This window comes from Idiotropiscis lumnitzeri, chromosome 3 (assembly GCF_059441095.1).
Source record: "Idiotropiscis lumnitzeri isolate Australia: NSW breed Sydney's pygmy pipehorse chromosome 3, RoL_Ilum_1.0, whole genome shotgun sequence".
Lineage (NCBI taxonomy): Eukaryota > Metazoa > Chordata > Actinopteri > Syngnathiformes > Syngnathidae > Idiotropiscis > Idiotropiscis lumnitzeri.
The window spans coordinates 22,043,713-22,064,680 of NC_142393.1; the positions used below are offsets into that span (position 1 = coordinate 22,043,713).

The 20,968-nt window shown below is 39.8% G+C and overlaps 2 protein-coding genes across 2 annotated transcripts; one reads left to right on the forward strand and one right to left on the reverse strand.

Annotated features, from left to right (window-relative positions):
- The first annotated feature begins 1,050 nt into the window (after positions 1-1,050).
- LOC148340390 (solute carrier family 22 member 6) lies at positions 1,051-9,841 on the forward strand. The gene is made up of 10 exons (XM_088291382.1): positions 1,051-1,295; positions 2,861-2,958; positions 4,022-4,176; positions 5,342-5,510; positions 5,605-5,707; positions 5,778-5,905; positions 6,772-6,983; positions 8,182-8,290; positions 8,387-8,620; positions 9,622-9,841. The coding sequence occupies exons 1-10, from the start codon at positions 1,059-1,061 to the stop codon at positions 9,662-9,664; spliced, it is 1,488 nt and encodes a 495-aa protein (XP_088147508.1). The 5' UTR covers positions 1,051-1,058; the 3' UTR covers positions 9,665-9,841.
- Positions 9,842-9,944: 103 nt separating this feature from the next.
- sh3yl1 (SH3 and SYLF domain containing 1) lies at positions 9,945-20,042 on the reverse strand. Its single transcript, XM_088289736.1, has 12 exons — positions 20,000-20,042; positions 18,828-18,900; positions 17,604-17,716; positions 17,380-17,490; positions 15,677-15,790; positions 14,537-14,601; positions 14,319-14,431; positions 13,214-13,342; positions 13,003-13,147; positions 11,607-11,685; positions 11,363-11,422; positions 9,945-10,722 (listed from the first exon to the last, which is right to left on the reverse strand). Exons 1-12 carry the CDS (start codon positions 20,040-20,042, stop codon positions 10,514-10,516), a joined length of 1,254 nt encoding a protein of 417 aa, XP_088145862.1. The 3' UTR covers positions 9,945-10,513.
- Positions 20,043-20,968: the final 926 nt, after the last annotated feature.

The following is a 20,968-nucleotide window of genomic DNA, read 5'->3' on the forward strand; positions in this document are numbered from 1 at the left end:
ATTTCTTAATTATGCCTTGTTTATGCTAACTTAGTACTAACACAATCTGAGAAAAAAGCTAATTTGATAATATAGGACACCAACCCACTATGACGTGTGCTCTCGGTGCTAGCAGAATAAATGGACCAACATTGCAACTAATTTACAGCAGAGCACGCATCGAATTTCAAACAAGAACGCAAGGGTATTAACTGCAGTCTCGAAACATTCATCTAATGTCGATGGGTCTTTTCTACACCAAATGTCCGGTTGTTTGGGCAGAACATTCCGGCATTCTAATCATCTGACTCGTACATGTATGGTCCAACATACGTCATGCAAATAACCTCATCCTCCTCCAAATCTTCTAACATCTGGATCGCATCAAGGAAGTTTGAAATATTGCATTCTGAGTCAATTTCTGACTGGCTTTATACACTTCCCATGTGGAGCCCCTCATTGTTGAAAATTGACTTTTCAGGGTTTGTCGCTTGCCACGATCACACTTTTTTGGAAAATTATTGATTTCATGATTATTTTTTTATGTTCAACTACTTTACTGTGAGTTCATTTGGCATTTTAAAATTAAAATGACTTCACGTTAATTTCACTGAATGAGGAGGAAAATAATAGGTAGACTGTCTTTCAAGAAAAGTGGGACACAATTTTGTACTCATTGCAGGGGTGATTTTCTACAGAAACATGCATACTCTCAATGTTGTGTATGTTGAGGAGCTCCCAATAAGTTGTCCTCCATTATAGACTAGAGTTACGACATGTTTTTTTACGATTGCATTCATTTTATACTGTCACGTGGCACATCATTTAAATAATCAGATATGGTTGCCAGTCTTTGTTGTTGTAGCCCCTCGCACGGATATACATTTCTCGGCCCTCCTCCACGTTGTCTTTATAAGGCGAAGAAGGGGGAGGTCAAGACGAGCTCATGTTGAATTTTAAAAAGAAACGTTGGCAGGTCACTAGAGCCCAAAGTCCAAACAACGGACCTTTGGCTCGGGCTGTCAACATGGAGTATGGTGATTGAAGTACCGAAAAAAGTTACACAAAGGAAGAGCGCAATGTCTCCGATTCAGTTATCCGTCTTCTGGCGTTTGTCGCTCGCTTTCTTCTTCAACTCGTTCCTCTTCTTCCTCGACATTTTTATGGCCGCGTTGGTCGAAGTGAATTGTCTCCCTGGCAACGCTACAAGCGATTCGGGAACCAAACACGGAAGAACATTACCGCGAAACCAATCAGAGATTGAGGATCTTTCGGGAGACGAATTTGATTGGATGACTAAAAGCGGCGACAGAGACGTGAGTGAATCATTTGATTCATAAAAATATTCTTCTTTGAACTCCAGAGCTATTCGGGTGAAAAGATTATATTAAGACTGAACTATATTAAGGAAGTAACCTCAAGCTCTATTTATATATTTATTTTTTGTTTGTTTTTGTCACCTATTTTTCTTGTATTTGTTCAGCAGAGTGTACATATTTTATATTGTTCGTGTATATTGTAGTTCTCAATTAAAAACAGAATAATTATTGGAATAAAATGTGTAAAGTTTCCCAAGCTAAATGGAGTTGGTGTATTTAAAAAAAATGAGTAAAAGTACTGATTATGTTTGTGAGTATTTCGTTTTGTTTGTATTCAACTTACTCCAGTGGTGTAAAGATCCGCGTGTTGGTCAATGAGTCAAGTTTGCTAGCACACGCCAACATGAGCTAGCCTGGTTGCCTCACCTAGCACGTGATAAACAAAAATGATCATTTTTAACCTCAACTAACGGAAATTCATTTCACATTTCCGGTTGAATGGGGAGTTTTTAAATGTCAATATATATATGTAGGCGTAAAAGGCACTTCATCCTCTGAGACAGTGATTTTCAAAGGTTTTACGTCGATTACACTTTCAGGTGTGAATTAAGTATTCAGGTATACCCAAATAGTACAATTACTATAACAATTGCTTTGATGTTAAAGTAATTCATGTTTTATACAGAAAAGCACAAAATAACTAAAACCACATTTGAAAAAACTTTTTCATTAATAAAATAAAAAACCAGAGCGTTGTTCCTTGACATCTCTTGATGTATCAGTTGCCATGATCCTTTTGTGCTCTGTTTCTTTTATTATGGCATACAGGCTTGATGCTTTAGAGTATTTATGCTTGCATAACTCAGCTTTTCTCCATGTCTTCTGAATCAAGCCCTGCTCTTAAAGATTTTTATTTTTATTTTTTTACATCGCCACTTTTGTCTGCTATCTGCTTCTGGGTCCAAATCCTGCTCCTCATGTGACAAAGAGTGCTTAAAAAAGATAACATGATGTGATGCAAGTGAAACTACCATCCATTTTGCATTTATAAAACTAAGCAGAATTATAATGAATATTTCCTTAGTTTCATCTTTGTCAGTTAATTTCCTACATGTGCTTTAATTTTTATTTACTTATTTAACTGTAAGGTATGGCCATATATGTAAGAAGGAATGTTGACCGGTCGATCGAGAACTAGAGGTTACCTATACACAATACATAGTGACCTTTTTTTTTTACCTTGCACTTGACAAATACTCAATTTTTAACAAAAAACTAAAACTAATCTAATTCCGCCCCCCCCCCAAAAAAAAAATAAAAACTAACAAACTTGCTCTATTTCAAAACAACTGAATTAACAAAAAACAAAAGTCTAGACTTAATGAACTACCAGTACAGTAACTATCAGGTCCAGAGCCCTATGTGTATTAGTTCAGTCATGTCTAAGTATTCACGTTTGCGTGTGTCCACCACATTTACCTCATATAAAGATCCACAAACTTTTTAGAGTGTAATCAAGTGTTACAAATAAAGATTCACCGTTTGTTTCTTGTGTACATCAGTCAGTGTGCGGCTGGACTCCATGGTTGTCCTATGGCCAAATGGTCTACATGGTGGGTCTACTGCTTGGATCGCTGGTGGGCGGTGCTCTGTCTGACAGGTACAATTCGCATCACAGGTGGCAAAAGTACTCACATGCTGTACCTTTGTCGATAAAGAAGCAAAGGCACTTGTACAAACAACAACAACAAAACTTGATCATTTGCATTGTGTTTTAAAATACAAAAATGGTCAAACTGTTATATTAAGGCACCACTGTACAGATATCTGTTTTCAAATGTAGGGAGCACCTGAAGCGATACCTGAATGACCAACTTAAGTACGGTAACAAAGTACAGTGGTGCCTTGAGATAAGAGATTAATTAATTCCATGACCATAGTCGTATCTCGAATATTCTTTCCCCATTGAAATGAATAGATTTCAATTCTTCCGTTTTAACCTCCCCACAAAGAACACATTTTTTTTTAACGTTTTCTTTTTCATAACAAAAATTGTCCTCAACAGCTGCAACAATTAATTGTTTTATCAACAAATAATTGGATTAGCGATTAATCATATAATGCGCTTGTTTAATTTAAATCTTGGGAATTCCAGCCTGTTAACAGTTAACATTCTAAGATTTCTGTACTCCTCCATGAAAGCAGACTAATTATATTTGAGTTGAATCAAAATGAAACCGTTAAAACCAAATGCTGAAAAGAGTGATCCAAATGTTCAAATTTTCTGACATATTACGGACCACACGACAGCTCGAAGTAGTTTTCTCAACTGTCATTTTGAAATGTCCTGTTTTTGAATAAAGACGTGGATAATCCAACGTAAAACGAATTGTGTGTGTTTTTTTTTTAATCCAATTCATCGATTAATCACTAAAACAAGAGACCAATTAATCAATTATAAAAATAATTAGTTGTAGTCCGACAAAAGTATTGTTCTGTATAAAAACGAAATAATATTTTCTTTCCACGGAAACAAACACGGAAAATGCAAGTGCACAACACTACGGTTGCTAGTTTATTGTCCTTCCTTGTTCTTTTAAGTCGAGACACTTATGTGTCAAGGCACCAGTGTGTTTGTACTTTGTCGCACACTCGCACACGTACGTATGTGTGAGCGATTTTGTTGCAACGTGCACTTGCACTTTTTATCTTTGCATGTGTAGGTACGGGAAGCGTCCGGTGCTGCTGTTGTGCTTGTACCTGCAGGCTCTGTGCGGCCTGGTTCCCGCTCTTCTTCCACAACCATTTCTGTTTCTCGCTGTTCGTTGCCTGACGGGCGTTTGCTGCTGCTGCATCAACAACTGCTCCTTCAGTCTGGGTAAAAAAAAAAAAAAAAAAAAGAAAAACATTCTAGTTAATTATCAACTACTAGTACCACTAGTGATGTTAGTCAATTTTATTAGTTAGCGTCCCGTGCTTAAATAGTGGTAATAGTACCATACAGATGTCAAGTAGTGCATGCTCAAATCATTCTACTAGTGCAGTGAACGGCCCAGGAACTATTACGCCTTGCCCTCACTAGTAAGACAAATTAGAGCACTAGTAGCATAACCAGGGTGCACTGGTAAGATGGCTTTTTGTCGTACTCGTAACATTATTTCCCCTACTGCCTTTCTCTCCTGTATGATATATTGCGCACTAGCAATATCACTAGGGTGCACTAGTAGACAATCAACATGTTACTAGTGAGGCAAAAGTCGACTATTTGACAACTGTGGTTTGAATATTACTAGTGCCATCATAAAATTTAGTAGGTAAAGGCAGCCCTGGCTTCTGGCTGGAGTTCGGCTATTAGCCGCTAAACTGTTGATGTTTACACTTGGATCCTGCTTGTTCAAATATTCAACAGGCTTGTTGTACTGCCTCGTTTTTGACACCACACCGCACAACTTGTTCCTCCTCCACGTCACCCTGGAGATGGAAAGGAACTGTAGCTTTATCCTCGGAAGATTATGCCAAGTCATGGCTGCTCGTCAGCTGCATGTTCACTCACTGTTACTTTTGCTTTCTGTTTACTGCTCCTTCTTTCATTTATTGGTGCATTTAACCAAAATTAGAAAGAAAAGATGGACTCTGATTAGTTGCAGTCAGACACGTTTCCGCCTCGTCTGATGGCCCGAACCCCAACTCTGTTGATTACTTTCCGAAGAGCAATAAAAGTTTAGGTGATTACATGATTGAGGATCGTTACGTGACCAGCCAGCTTGAACATTTAATGCACTGTTAATGGGTCTTGAAACTCCAGTCCTCGAGGCCCGCTTTCTATCTCTCCCTGCATGCAGCTCAGCCTGATCGTTATCAGACTCCTGCAGAGCTTGCTGATGAGCTGATTAAAAAAACATGAAAAAATGATACGTTAACTATATAGCAGGACGGCAAAATTGTGAAGGTAGTCTAAGTCGGCGTGACAACGCTCCCCTTTTGCTGATACGGAATGCTTCCAGCTTTTGACCACCGCCAAATCCTCTGCTTGGGTGTTTCAGCTGTAGAGTGGACCGCTCCCTCCGCCCGCCTCTGGCCTCCCGCCTTTTTGGGCTTCTGCTTCAGTCTCGGGACAATGGGAGGAGCTCTGCTAGCCTGGCTTAGTCCCACTTGGACACAACTTCACCTGTGTCTAGCTCTGCCCCAGTTCGTCTGCCTGCCACTGTACTGGTCTGTCCTCGCCTGCCCATGTATCCGGATGCTGTCCATCCACCTGCAATGTCCTTATATGTCCAACTGTTTAATCATTTGTTTGTCCACACAGTTCACTGCCAGAGTCTCCTAGCTGGTTGCTGTTAATGGGGAGGACGAATGTTCTGTACCGCTACAGAAGCGGAAGTGCGGCCGACAAGCAGTGTGTGGACATGGTACACGCAGACACCGACACAGACATAACATCATGCTGTCTGAATAATCCACTTGCCTGTGTATAAGTAGCTTCTGGGATCAAATATGGCGGAGATGCAGAAAGCCTCTGAGGCTCAGAAATGCCAAACACCAAGTGACCTCCTCCCCTTCAAACACCCAACTGTCCTGCTGCGGCTGTCAGTCATGAGCTATCTGGGGTAAAAGGTTTTTATACAGTGAACGGCAACCTTTTCTGAGTTTTTCCGCACTTTCTGTCACACTGTAACCTTAAAATGCTGCAAGATGGGGCCTAATACCTGGCTAATACAGTAGATGTCCAAGCCCTGCAGCAAATAAGGAAAATCTCAGAATAGCTGATGTCCCTCCCCTTCCAGTGGTCTGTAATTGCCAATAGATTCCACAAGATCACAGGTTCTAAGTAGCTGCATTGGGAATTTTGAAGAGAAGCAAAAACAAACTTTCGCTTTGAATGTGTGCCTGAGGTGCATTCAAGGTCAACCAACAACACTGGATATCTCAATAGCTGATGAAAAGAACATCATTTAATTAAACCCGACAACAACAACAAAAAAAATCATGAGATTGCGTCAAATAAATACTTGTATTTTTTAATAGGTTGTGAAGTCAACATAAATGCCAGTGTCCTTGTCGTCTGATTTTTTTTTTCCAAATCAAACCACTTGTAATAATTATTTTGAGGCGTGCCATTATAAAACAAAAACAAGTTTGAAATTATATGTAAGTGTTGTGGATCACAATTAGTGGTTCATCTATTGTTTAAACTATTATGTTTTTTTTATATTCATGGCAGCGATGGTGGGGCTTTACTGTCCTTTTTCATATAAAATCCCACAATAAAACATTTCTTCCTTGTTTATGTGAAATAGAAATGTGTTCATAAGTACTGCCTCAATGTCGAGTATTAATGAATGACTACCGTCCTGTGACATTATTTACCAAGAAGAACATCGAGACTTGGCCAGTTATCTAGCAAAGGCATATCTGTCAGATCTCTCTTCTGTCCACGCTGAGTAAAATTCTGATCTGTGTTGTGATTGGTCAGTGCCGCGACTGCGCTGACATACTTCGGCATCTGTCTGAACATTGGCTCCTTCGGCGTGAACGTCTACGCCGCCCAGTTCTTCTCCGGCCTTTCAGAGGCTCCCTGTCTGCTCATCCCGCTGGTCCGCCTGGATCGGCGTCCCATCAGCATGCTGACTCTCTTCCTGAGCGGCACTGCCTGCTTTCTGTCTTTGCTGATGTCCAAATACCAATGTGAGGCTTCAACAAATAACCGTTCGCTCAGTGATTGACAGTTGTTTCTGAACAGAAAACTACTTCCATAATTAGTTTTTTCAAACTTTATTGAGCCAATTGCCGTATTGCACGCACCGAACAAAATTTCATAAAAAGCATGTACAGTGGTGCCTTGATATACGAGTAAGCCGACTTACACTTTTTCAAGATATGACTTGCGTACAAAATTGAAGATACAGTCGCTGTACAGTGGCCCTGAATGCAACTTATTTAAAAAAAATTCTTCTTGCTGTTTTATGATACAACCAGTTTAAGTAACTGTCAAACTAAACACAAGACAAAGAGAATTACATGTGTATTTAAAACATCCACATAGCTTTGCTTAAATCTGTTTGGCTTAATGCTTACAAGAAATGCCAAAAACTGCCATAGAAAGACAGGCTAATAGCACCGTGAAGCAACACAGACAATATTAACAATACTCAGACATTCTTTATCCTCTACAAAGAACAACTAGCATTACTGTGATTCGCTGATTAGCTGAGACGGGTTTCACACGAATTGTACGTTATTCTGCCCCCAGGTGGCCAATGAGTGTACATCTGAAGGAACAGCACAATGCCCATTGACTTGAAGCAAAAAAATGTGGCAAAAATGTTTAAATTCTTCACATTGTATTTGCCGTTACTCTATGTGCTCACAAAGTACAACACGGAGTGCTATTTTCCTCGTTTAAAAAACAGCGAATTTTGAGTTTGAGGGTTGAGTAGGTAACAGTTTAATTGCAATCCAATTCATTTAAAATGGAAAAAGATTTGTGCGCCACTGGGCACCAATCGGTGCGAAATTGGTGCCAAGGAATGCCTTTCAAGTGAGTTGATGAGCTTTAGATAAATTAAACTAGTGCTTTGCCACCACCTTGTGGCATTGATTAATTAAAGGTCTGTGTACTGAATTAATGCTATTGATGATGATCCTAATTCATTGTGAAATCTGAACCTGTTTCATCACACCCGGCGATGATAATTTCACAGGAATACAAGTTGTATGATGGCAACAGGTGGAAAGATTGAGTAATCTTTGACAGCAGGCTAATGTGCTGAGACACAATTGTTGTGAAGCACGACACTAATGTCTGATCTGGTACACATCCATCACTACAAAACAGGTGCTCAAATGTTAATGATGGCATTGTAATCCCTCGTGTGTTTCGCAGGTGATGCAATGCTCGTGATGAGTTTGGCACTGTTGGGCAAATTCTGCATCCTAGCCACTATCTTCATCTTGGCTCTGTACAGCATCGAATTGTTTCCCACCGTGGTCAGGTAACAACTGTCACAATGGACCACCGGTGGCAAATTCACCAGTCCCCTGAAGGTGATTAGTTACTCGTTTGAACGTCTTGTGTATTCTACCTGCAGGCAGCGTTGTGTGTCGCTGGTCAACTTGTGTTTCCGGCTCGGCTGTCTGGTGAGCACTCTGTTTCCACCCAGCCCCGAAGGAGCCATCTCATTGGCCGCCATGGTCATATTCAGCAATGGGCCAATCATAGGCTGTGGATTGTGTCTACTGCTTCCGGAGACCAGCGGCACCCCGCTTCCTGACACTGTGGACGATTGTCTCAGGCCAACTCAACACCCCCTCGAAAGGACAAGGTGAGCACAAGCTCGTCTGCCCCAGCTGTCTGAAGGGTCACAGCAGATGGGGTTCGGGGCCGACGATTTTTATGACTAAGGCCAGAGAGACTGACCGGATAATAAGGGTCAAGTGCCCAGTCTATTGATCCCAGTTCTGTCAGAGCATTTTGCTCTTGCGGTTTTCTCGTTGAGCACTTTTGCTAATTGTTACCATGTTGAAGTCTGAAATAATTTGCAGTTGACAAAAACTATTTTCCACTTGCTTTGTCCGCGCCACAGGGGTAACTTGTAACATCTTCATACCCATAACCACTTTGACAAGTTAATTGAATAAATCGTGAATCAAGTCTGCACATGCGCATTAGAAAAATTTAGTCAACTGTTTGAAAAGGAGCAGTGAAAATGATCAAGACAGTTTAAGCAACTCAATTTGTGTTTAGGTGTGAATTAACACACCCAAAAATTGGTTTAAACAAACAAAAAAAAAAACTTGTTTTTATGAATCTAACAAAACGGCCTTTGTTAAACATTATCCTAAACGAGCCAAGTTTACACACTGGTTGGTGAGGTAAGACGACCTCAGCAAAGGACTGACATCTCGGAAGCACATGCATAAGGTTAAAAGTTTCTAACATGGATAAATGTTTTCTTTTGCAACGTATAAATGAGCACTGTCTTTGGAAATGTTCATTTTCCTTCCCTGATGTACAGAACTGACTAACCCATTCAGCTCGTCTGTTTTTTTTTTTTAGCTGGGATAAAAGTTACCATTCACACTTTTGGGAAGTTGCTAAAGGGGTCAGAAGTCACTCAATATAGTGACAAAGTCAGTAAACTGGCAACGCTGACTGCTGTTGTAAATGAGCTCGATGCTGCACGTCGAACTGTGCAACCAAAATCAATTTTAAAAAAATCCCAAGAAAAACCCAAATTAATCAATTTTCAGTTAATCAAATGGCATTCAACAAGAAACATCTGAAAAGCATTTGAAAAGTTGTGAACAACTTCTGTCTTTCCAGGAATCTGCAAAGCCAGATGGCTGTCGTTGACGCAGCAGAGTGAAGGCAAACACAACAACACCCTGACCGCGTGAAATGACCATGTCTTTTTTAATGAGTCACTTTAATTTTTGTACTTTGTCTGATTTAAGTCTTAAAAACCCTATTTTATTTATAAGGTGACACGCAGGGTTTGTGAATGGTCGCATTTGTCTCTGAATTAAAAGGATTCAACACTTCATCACTCATTGCTTCAAGTGGAACAGATATGTAACGTGTGGAAGCAAATTGCATTCAAAGAAAGTGTGCAAGTGTTTGTCAGTTTGTAACTTCAATCAAAACAGTTCAATACAAAACTGCTTTTATTTTAAAGATAAAATGTTATTTGTTGAAAGCATCCGAAGCAAAATGACTTGCGATTCATGAATGTTTGACCTGTCAAGAAGTTATTTATGGTTCCAGTGTAGCAAGGCGTCGGAGCATTTAGCCCATATCCATGTACAAGTACGCTCTTCGTCGTCACTTGTAAGACAACATTTTACGAGTAATGTTTTCCCAATATTGTATGGCATCTCTGTGCACTAGTAATACTTACTACTAATGCACTGAATTGTCTTACGAGTTCAAACAGTGTACTCGTGCAAGCTGGATATAAAAAAAAATGCTCAAATGGCTTTCCATAGCTTACTAGGAAGGTATACTTGAGCACTTGTCGCCTAAAAGTGGCACTAGCAGTCGAAAAAAAAAATAGTAAGACTTTCAACTCGTCGCTACTATTGTCTTACGAGTGAGAACAATGGGTGTACTAATACATGGACTCTGAGCTGAATATTAAAGATGAAGAATAAATGTTCCAACGGCTTGCCAAAGTTCCCGAACCAATGTACAGCTACTTTCCATCAACTGACAGCGGTCAGTAAGTGACATAGTTTGCAGGAAAGATGCCCTTTCGCCCACCCAACTGCCCCTCCCACCAGTCGTACTGGTTCTCCGTCTTGGTGATGATGGTGATGCGGTCGCCGGGTTTGAAGCTCAGGTCACCGGGCTGTTGACCCTCATAGGCGTGCACTGCAGTCACCACCAGAGGTTCGCTGGCTCTGCCCACTGGCGTTCGTCCTTCTCCTGGAAAGAATGTTTGCAACAATTACAATAAAAATAAGCATTTGTGTACTTACAGCTGAAATGAAACTCACAAAAACGTATCGTCTTAGTGGTTGTGCAACTTGATAAAGAATTATTTTGATTTTTTTGGATATCCTTAATAAAATTTTTTATTTATTTTTTTTAATTGCATAGATGACGCTAATAGATATACAGAGAAGTTCACAAGACTGCTTGAAATTGAGTTTGTCCTGCAATGATCATGTTAACTATCTGAATTTTCACTACATCCATTTGTGAACGTCGGTTTTTAAGAGACACTTCAAACCACGGCGGTTTAGAAGAAGGCTAAGATAACTGTTCAAGCCATTTTCCCTTTTTTTAATTTGCCCTATCTTGGTCAAAATTACAGATTGACTCGTAGCGAATTAAGATTTTACACTGCAAATTAAGATGTCATGCCGTTGGTGTTTAAGTTTAGGTTATTTGTTAAATGCATCACAATGTGAATGCATCTTATCCAGGTCTGGAGGTTTTCTGGAAAGAAACTGACCTAAAACAAATCCCACCAGCCCCAGAAAAAAAAAAAAAATCAAGTTATTGATTATCCACTAGGGGGTGCTGCAGCTTGAAAGAAGCAAATCAATGAAGACCAACTTACTTGAAGGATCAGATTTGTAGACTGAGATATTCGGGTAGAGTGACCTTTGACCTGCCGCACCTGGACACACAGTAATGTTGCCATGGTTACAGTGGCAGTGATGACCAATGGGTGACATTCAGAGGTGAATTTCCTTATTCTCTAAATGTGGAACAGGAAGTAAGTATGCTTCTACATGAAGCACACCTATGTGATGGACATGCACTCAAGTACAGGTGAAGGAATAATAGTGTCATAGTTTTACCAAAATCACCAGGGTTCTGTGAGGCGTTTGCTACTCGTGAAGGAGTAGGAGCTGGAGGTCTGGCAGGAGGACGCGATGACTGAAAACAGACCAGAAAACATTGCTAATGCTCCACAGAAACAGGCAGTAGGTGTTGGTTTGAGTGCAAACAAGTTGGTCTCACGGTCAACTTGGACCATCCGTCCCAAAGCGATCCGTCTGTCAGTCAGTGACATAAACATCCACAACTTTGTTCTTTTGTTTGAAAATATGTAGGTGTGGACTCATTCTTTGTCTTGTTTCTGGGTGTAGTCAACATGACGATATTGTTGAATTGTGAAGTGTGCAGTGCATGCTCACTTCCATCATCATCACTGCCTTCATTTCCATTTCAGTTCCTGAATTTTTGCACGTGGCTAAAAAGGCACCAATTGTTGTCCTTGGCTATCTGGCACCAGTCCCCAAATCCTTAATTGACCAACACTCTCCACTACCACCCACCGCTCCCTAGCTCATGCACACACACATTCACACACCCAATCGCAATTTTTTTTTAATATATTCCCCGGTGACAAATTCAGCACACAATAATGGTAATTTGGTGCTTAAATAAGAGAGGTGTGGCTTATTTGTAGGGCAGCCTTGCAAGCTCGTAGCACTCATGGTAACAAGCAGTCTGAATTAATTAATCATTTTAAGTTAAGTCCTACAGTGAATACGATCCAAGGCAGTCACCATCCATGCATTCCCTTCGAGTCACCGCTCTCGAACAACACGTATCCAGCCAGTGCACTGGCTCATTTGATCGTTGGCCAACAAAACCTTGAGTGGAACGACCAACGGCGGTCCATTGAGCTATATTGTGAGCAGTTGTCCACTTAACTTCAGGAAAGCTAGTTGAATCAACAAGTTTGAGAGGGGAAAGGACTTGACTCATCCCTCTCTCCTCCCTCCATTCAAAATGTAACCCTAGAAAATAACCCACATTTTTAATAACGTTCCTGTAATCTGATTATGTGCTTTATCTGTCAATGTTACATTATTTTTATAACTTGAATCCAATTTTCAGCAGAGCATGTATTTTTTTTTCCCCAAGTATTTGGTAAGCAACCCCCACAGCGTTTGAGAGCAGAGACAAAGACTTGATTTTTCATGATTTAAAAGGCTCATTTTATATATTTCACATTTTTTTTTATCCCATTAAAATTTAGTATTGTTGCCAACAACTCTCTCTCTCTCTCACATCTCTGTGGTGGGTCAAATTTACATGAGATTCATTTTCACTTCAATGGGACTTTTCGGAGTGAGTACTCCTGCCACTTCTGCTCCTAAATGCAAAAGTGCAACTGAAAGAAAACGTCAACGTGGGACGTCAGACTCACACCAATTGTGCCACTCGGAGTTCAAAACAATGTACCTTTGTGGCCACGTTCTTTTTGCTCGGGTCTGCGACAGAGGCCTCTGCATAAGCATTCAAGATATTGTAGAGACCGTCACACTCCTGCGGTGGTTCCACGTCGCCATTCAAAATGCCAGACGCTCGCAAATCTCGAGAGTAGAACCTGCAAGCTCACACCAACAGCTGCATTGGAATTCAAATTATTTAAAAAAAAAAAAAAATGTCCTACTTGCGGTTGGTCTCTTTGCGTTCAATCAAGTACGAGCCCTCCAGAGACAAGCCGGCAAACAACCCTCTGGACTTGCAGTAGGTGTAGACAGCTGCCATATTGCGTAGCGTAACATCGGCCTCCATGTTCCTGAAAGGATGAGAACTGTCATCATTGCCGTGTTTAACGTCGACTACAAGGAACAGAGGTCACCAATGTCACGTAGGTGAAACTGGTTCGGAAGCCAAAGCGATCTATAACTTGGGAATGCGCAAAATTAATGTGCACTAAATTCCGCTATGACGTAACCTTTAAAATATATATATTTTTAAAAAGGCCATTTGACACTCCAATTAATCTTTTTCTTTTGGCTTGCCACAGTACGTTACCCTTTTCCATCCTCATCTACTTTTGTAACACCAACTACAAGCAAGCGTTCACTCACTGCGTCTATCAACCTTCTCGTGGGTCTTCCTTTTACTCTCTTGCCTCGCAGTTTCATCCTCATCATACTTTTTACCAATGTACTCCCTGTCTCTCCTCTGAATGTGTCGAAAACACCAAAGTCGGGTCTGGTTAACTTTTTTTCCTCCAAAATATTCAATTTTGGCTCTCTCGCTATTGAGCTCATTTTGAATCCAACCAAACTTGGTCACTGCTTTTATTAGTTAGTGGTTAAATTATTGAATGTCTTTGAAAGGGACGAGAACAACGGTGTTGGATCCGTTTGTTTCTGCACTGGTGCTAATTCTAATCACATGTCCACAGGAGACAAAATACAGATAAATTATCTGAACACAAAAATAGATACCCGTAAATAATTATTATAATGATGAGAATTGGACCAAGTTCCTTCCTACTAAAACAGTTCCCGAATATTTAAGTTGAAAGTCTCAGAAATAAATCCCATGGCATATCGGGATACAAATGGAGGGTCAGTTACATTTAAGCTGTCACTAGGCTTATGAGAATGTCCTTACAAAGATGTCTTATTCTTTAAAAAAACAAAACAGAAGACGAACTGCTGCCCACAGAAGTTGTTCTGATGTAATTTGCGAGAAAACTGATTACACCGCAAAAAAAAAAGAAAAAACCCACATTTCTCCTACAATTCAATACAACCAACCTGCCCATCGGACCCACAGCGACTGTAAAGTTCCCACCCAACGTCAAGTTTCCGCCCTTCGTGAATGCGTCAATGGCCCGCCGATGATTCAGGACGATCACCAGATCTGAAACCTGAAGAAGATGCGGCATTGAGAAATGTGTTGAAGTGGCTCCTGAACATCAGCAAGCACCAGAAAGACAACTCCTTGCCTCCACAACGCCATTTTAGCCACTCACCTCCACACCAATTTCAAAGCCGCCACCCAGGCCAGCGATGCCAATTGCAGAAGGAGCCGACCAGCCTGTGCACAGAAGCATGCATAACGCAAGTTGTTTTCACGCTTCATTTTAAATTGGTACAGAGACGCAACAGCAGTGTCGAGATTTATTTGACACCGCCTATCAGACAGAATTTCGTTTCACACAGCATTTGCGGTTTGTGACATTTAGATATTTAGATGTGTTACAATGTTGTTGCATCTGCAATAATGACTTTCAACATAAAGGAATGTGAACAGCGAGTCGCTAGTAAACTTCCCACTCTGTTTACAGCTGGCGGTGTTCCGTCTGTTTTAAATCTCTGATGTTACATACGAACGTCAACTTCAACCCACGCACTCTTGAAATTAGTTTGCACCAAATTATTTTGCATCATTATTAAGAGTACACACCTACATTCAGGCATCGCTGCACCAAGAGAGTAAAACAAATCAATTATACAAATATCTACTGATTTGTAGAAAAAGGAGTATTGTTTTCGAAATTGTTCTTCCCCCAAGAAACAAACAAGATTTTTTGAGACAATATTCCTTTTTTAAGAGGATAAAAACTTCTTTTCCAGAATAAAAAACAAGAATGATTTTTTTTTTTAATTCACATGTTGAAATATCACAATTTTCACTTGGCAAAATATGACCTCACGCTGTTCTTCTAAACATAAAGACTAATTTGCTCTTGGAATTCTACATTTCTTGAAAGCAGGCAACTCTTAATACCTGTTTCAATTTGGTGTACAGTGTACGCATGATAATTATGTTTAATTGGCGTAATGCTTTTGAGGGGGACCTTGAAAAAAATGGCGCTCTTTTAAGATGTCTCTGTACTCAAAATGTTTGGGGAAAAAAGGCAGTGGGAAAAAAAGTATGTGGAATGCTTATATTTGGTTGTTGTTCACAACTTGGTGTGCCCCTTGCAATCCAGAGGAATTATCGTCATTGACGAGTAGTTGGAGAAAAAACAGCATTCATTAATAGACTAAACAAACTATAATTAGTGATTTGGATCAATGACAAAAGTCGTTCAAAAGTCGGGCAGAAGATAAGAAAAGTCTAGGACTGCACAGTGCCTGCATAAGCTCAAAGCCAGAACTAAACTCACGTCTGTCACTCAACCTGGCGATGACAATGCCGCTGCCTCCTCTTGCAGTGATCACAAAGCCTGCCTTCACCACGGAGATGATGGCGAGCCCCTCAGCTGCTGCAATCACATTTGCTACACATGCAACAAAAACAACAAAACACAGGCAGCAATGTCAAATTTGTTTTGAACAATTAGATTTCTTTCAATTGATTATCCACTGATTAATTGCATAAAATTAAAATTTGCCTTCTGACACAACAAAGTGTGCATTTGAGAGGGAAGTATTATTTTTGATGTTGTCATCGTCCACTTTGAGCCACCATCATCATGTTCCAAACTATCATCTTTGAGTGCGCGTGTGGATTTAAAAAGGTGCGGCCTGGCCTGGTGAGTGACATGGGCGCCAGTGATAGAAAATGAGTTTTCTGGTGTGTAAGGATGTACAATTTAATCGAAATTCAATTATGATTATTATACTCAAAGATTACAAAATTTGAATAATCATAAAAAAAATATATAGCATATTTTTTATTGTATATATATATATATATATATATATATACACACACAATTGTTAAAATAGTACTTATTTTAAAATGTCTAATACGATAGTGTACTTGAGTTGAAAATTTGAGCGTTTTAATCAAATTGTTTATTTAAATGTTAAAACAGTTCCATGACAATTTCTAAGTGTATAGCAATTAAACTCCAATGGGATTTCTTTATATATAGAAACCATACATTAACACCTTTTTATATTAATTCATGTCGCTGCATAGTCAATTCGAAATGACGTATTGTTTTGAACAGACAAATTTTGCAGATTAATTGATTATCAAAATAATGGTTAATTGCAGCTCTTCATTGCAATTTATTTTATTTAAGTGTAAAATGATCCCAAACTATATAGATTCTCAGTTTATTTGGTTTTTTTACACACTCTTTACTCCTGGCAGAGATTTCACCTCAACTACTTTGTAATCAAATTATTTGACTAAACGTTTCAGCCCTACCCATGGTTGTTGCCAGTCAACCACAGGACACAGAGACAAACAACCATTTACACTCACACTGGAAGAAATTAGTCTTCAAAGAACCACTCCTTCACCGTGCCAACATTACATTGGTGAACTGCAAACTTTAATCAGAAATTGCTTCAAGTGTCCAACCATCCATTATCTGTTCCGCTTCTCAGTACTAAATTCCATTGCTCAGTACTAAATTCCATTGCACTCTCTTATTTATTTATCTAATTTATATATTTGTCTGTATTATTGTTGTATTGAACTGGAGAGGGGAGCCCTCTAATCTCGTTGCACACTTGAGTACAATGACAATAAAGGGATTTCTAATTTCTAATTTCTCCTCAGAAGGTCACGGTGGTGCTGGAGCCTATGCCAGCCATTTTTGGGCAAGAGACGGGGGACACCCTGAACTGGTTGCTAGCCAATCGCAGAGCACACATAGACCAACAACCATCCGCTCTCACATTCACACCTAGGGGCAATTTAGAATGTTCAACCTGCCATGCATGTTTTTGGAATGTGGGAAAACCCACGCAGGCACGGGAAGAACATGCAAACTCCACACAGTGGTACAAAAGGTTTACATAAGTTCAATTTGTTACATTAGGAGTTTTGCTTCTGCCTCTAATTTTAGATAAGTTTCATTGGAAGTGTCTCAACTCAACTTTACTTTTGCTGCAGCGGGGAAACCCGTACCTGGGATGAGTTTGTCCAGCCCATTTCCGGCGGAGATTTCAGTGAATCCTCTGAGGATTTTGGTGGCTTTCTTGACCTCAGACGTTAAGTCAGATGGAATGAGGCTGTTCACTGCACACAGTGGCATCGATATTATTAGTTACAGCTTTTCCTCACCTAAAAGTGTCGAGTCATTCACAGCAGAGTCAAAACAAAATGTAGCTTTGTCATGGCAAGAAAATTACAGTAACAGCAGGTTGGCTGAAGATCACTCAGAATAAAAAGAACTTGTGGATGTTCCAGAGGAATGTACTGCTGCTGCTGCTGCAGCAGCTGCAGCAGATGGAACGTTGACAGACTGGCTCGGCAGGATGGACAGTTTTGTCACAGTTCTAACAAGAGCCCGTCAGTTCTAGATCACCACATTGGACTTCCAGTTTCACAATACAATTACTGGCAGGCTCCATGTGACAGTTCTCATGTTTCTATTCACATCTGGATCAAGCAGTGGAGGTCTCTGGTGTGTGACAGTTAAAAGCCATGTAAACAAACCAAGATCATTCTAGAGTCGAGGGATCGAACTCGTTTTTGTCACGGACCACAGCATGATTATGGCTTCATTTAGAAGGCAAACTGTGAAAAATAAAAGCATTGTCAGACCATCATATTGAAAGACAACAAAGATTCCTGATTTCATTGTGTTCCTGGGGCCGTGACAAGTGACAGCAAAAAACAGCACCACCACGTGGCCAACGATTTTTTTTCTCAGTCTCAAACAAACCTAAGGTCAGAATGGAAGCTTATGCATTAAAAGAACTCTTTTTCAGAATGAGAGCAAGCTTTTTGTGTGTGGACGTTTTAATTTGTTTCTAACAAACAGACCCTCTACAACGTTGAAGTTATTGATTCCCTAATAAAAAAAATGGAAAAAAAATATCAAAACACAAAAACCGAACTAGAAGTAAGGAGCGCATCTTTTCACATTCACTAGCTCGACAGCACTGACCAAAGGACTAAATAATCCAAGTGTAAAACTCAGCTTCACTTAAGACACAATAACAGTAAAGCTTGGGTAACAATCAATCAATAATCGCTCAATACCGACACGGAAAACACACATTCAGTAAAGCGTCACTATTGTAAGCAAGTAAAATGCAACAGCTTTAATATCGGCCTGTCAATCGAGAATATTTTCTCATTCATTCAGTCTTCCGCTATCGCGAACTAATAATTATTTCCCCTAGATGCAGGCACTGATTAGTTTGGCAAGTTCTAGAGTTTAGAAAACGCCCCAACAGCACTTGCTATGCGTTTAGTCCAGTAAAATGCAACTAATAATACCAGACGAGCGGAAATAACGAAGTAAAGAGCAAGCTGATTTTCTAAGTAACTCACTTTTTTTTTTTTTGCAACGGCGTCTCGACAGGTTGTTCGCCCGCGACAAATGCGACTCTCCACTTCCGCCTCACCTGCCTGTGGTCGTGTGCTGTGTCGCGAGCCAATTACAAGTGAGCTTGAGCGTCACGTGCTCGGTGGCCGCAGCTGATGATGATGATAATGAGAGAGGTTGCTGGCGTATTGGGTCATTCCAGAATTGGAATTTATTTGTTGACCCCTTGTTCGGTCACTTCACATATCGTTATGTTTTCAAGAATATAATTTTACTGCCCACAGTACATTCTTATGAGACATTTCATTTGTCTTTTATATTTTATAATGTTCAGTATAACACAAGTGTACGCAGACAAAAAAATCCTGTATTTAAAAAATATTGCTGAATAAATTAGGTATGTATAAATTAAGAACGTCAAATTTAATTTGAATACTAATTTAACATAAGTATAAATCATATGCAGTGGCAGGTTTGCAACTCATAGCAAATGTTAATTTTTGCTCATGCCTGCGAGCTTGGTTAACTGCCATTCTGACTGGTGATGAACAAACTTAGTTATTCAATAAATAAAAATAAATGAAAGAAAACGTGGCTTTTTCTGATAATACGAGCATCACAGACGCACTAGTTTGAGTGTCATGCTGAAAAGACTTTTTTTAAATATGAAAATTGAAAGAGGACTTTTTTTGTCTTTTTCTATATAAACAAGGTTGCGCATACAGTATGTTTAGAGACAACCTCAGAGCATAATTGACATTCCAAATAATACACATCAAAATAATGGGGAAAAATGTTATTAATCCTATTTTGTGATACTAATGTAAATTAGTCATTAAGAGGGAGGGATTTGGGACAAAAGGGGCATATTGGGGGGTGCTCAAGAGCTATTTATTATAATATTTTGGAATCACTTTTACTGCAGCTACTTTTGCATCTAAATATAAATAGCACAATAAGGGAATGTCTGGGTTATTAGTGTGGGGATTATTTACATTTCATGTGATAGGGGAGGGGCAGAAAAGATTCACCAATTCTGGAATGACCATTATGTAGACATATTGCATATCCTATACATAGTCTACTACTGATTTTCCAGGTGGGCGAGTCCCAAGAAAATGTTTTAATTCCGACAAAAGGTTCTAGTTCTGAGAGAGAATTCTATCCCAAGAGATGGTTCTGGTCCCAGAGAAGGTTTAGAATTGTCCATAGGAGTGTATGCGAGTGTGCCCAGTGGTTGGTTGGATATACCTGACCTCTGGCCCAATGTCAGCTGGGAGTGGCTCCAGCTCATCGTCCGCTGTAGGGAAGACAAGCATTATAGAAAATGCAGTAAATGCGGTATTGCTGTACTTGTAACAGTCAGAAGGAGGCAACATCAGCCTGTTCGTTAACTAGCAGGCGCCCAACGTGCTGCAAGTGAGCCAAAGCAGAGTACTAGTTGATAACACTTTTCCAGTTGGGGACAGATGTCAACTACAGGGCAGTTTTGACCCTCAAGTAACATGTCGTTGTTCTGCTGTAGTACAGAGAAATCTCTCACAGTGAGAGTGTGTCTTGTCTTTCTAATAGTGAGCTGAATTTCTTACTGTTGGGTCATAAATCTTGTTTATCAAGGATATCCACAAAAAAATCTCAAACAGCGTGCCAGGCTTTACGTCCAAACAACAAAGTAGCTTTTGAGTCCTATTTAAATGACAGTTCCAAATGTAGAGTTCTGGTTAACGATAACTCTTTTTGAAATGTCATGCTATTCGACAAATGACAGATCTTTGAAAGTGTTGGTCACGCAATTTATGCAATTTATAAAAAGAGCAGAAAAATGGATCCAGTCTGGAAAATATGCCTCAGGAGCAAACCAGTCACATCTGCCCCGATGGACACTTGGCATGTGTCAGGCAGCATGACAAACTAATTATGTGCTCTTGCTCGAGTGCAGTTGGTAACAATCTTTTTTTCATACAACGCACCACATCAAAAAACGTGCAGTTCTTTAAGTACCGCTATCAAGATCAACATTAAAATCCAATAACACAGCCTAAATGTTCCCAAAAAAAACAAGACAAAGAAAGACGTTTTAGTCCTAAAGAATATATTTAATATGATTGTAAGGCACTGCAAGGTTATGAACTTTGAACATTAACACTGTGCTCAAATATAAGGAAAAGGGAAAAAAAACGTCAATAATAATCCATCCATCCATTATCAGAGTCGCTTTTC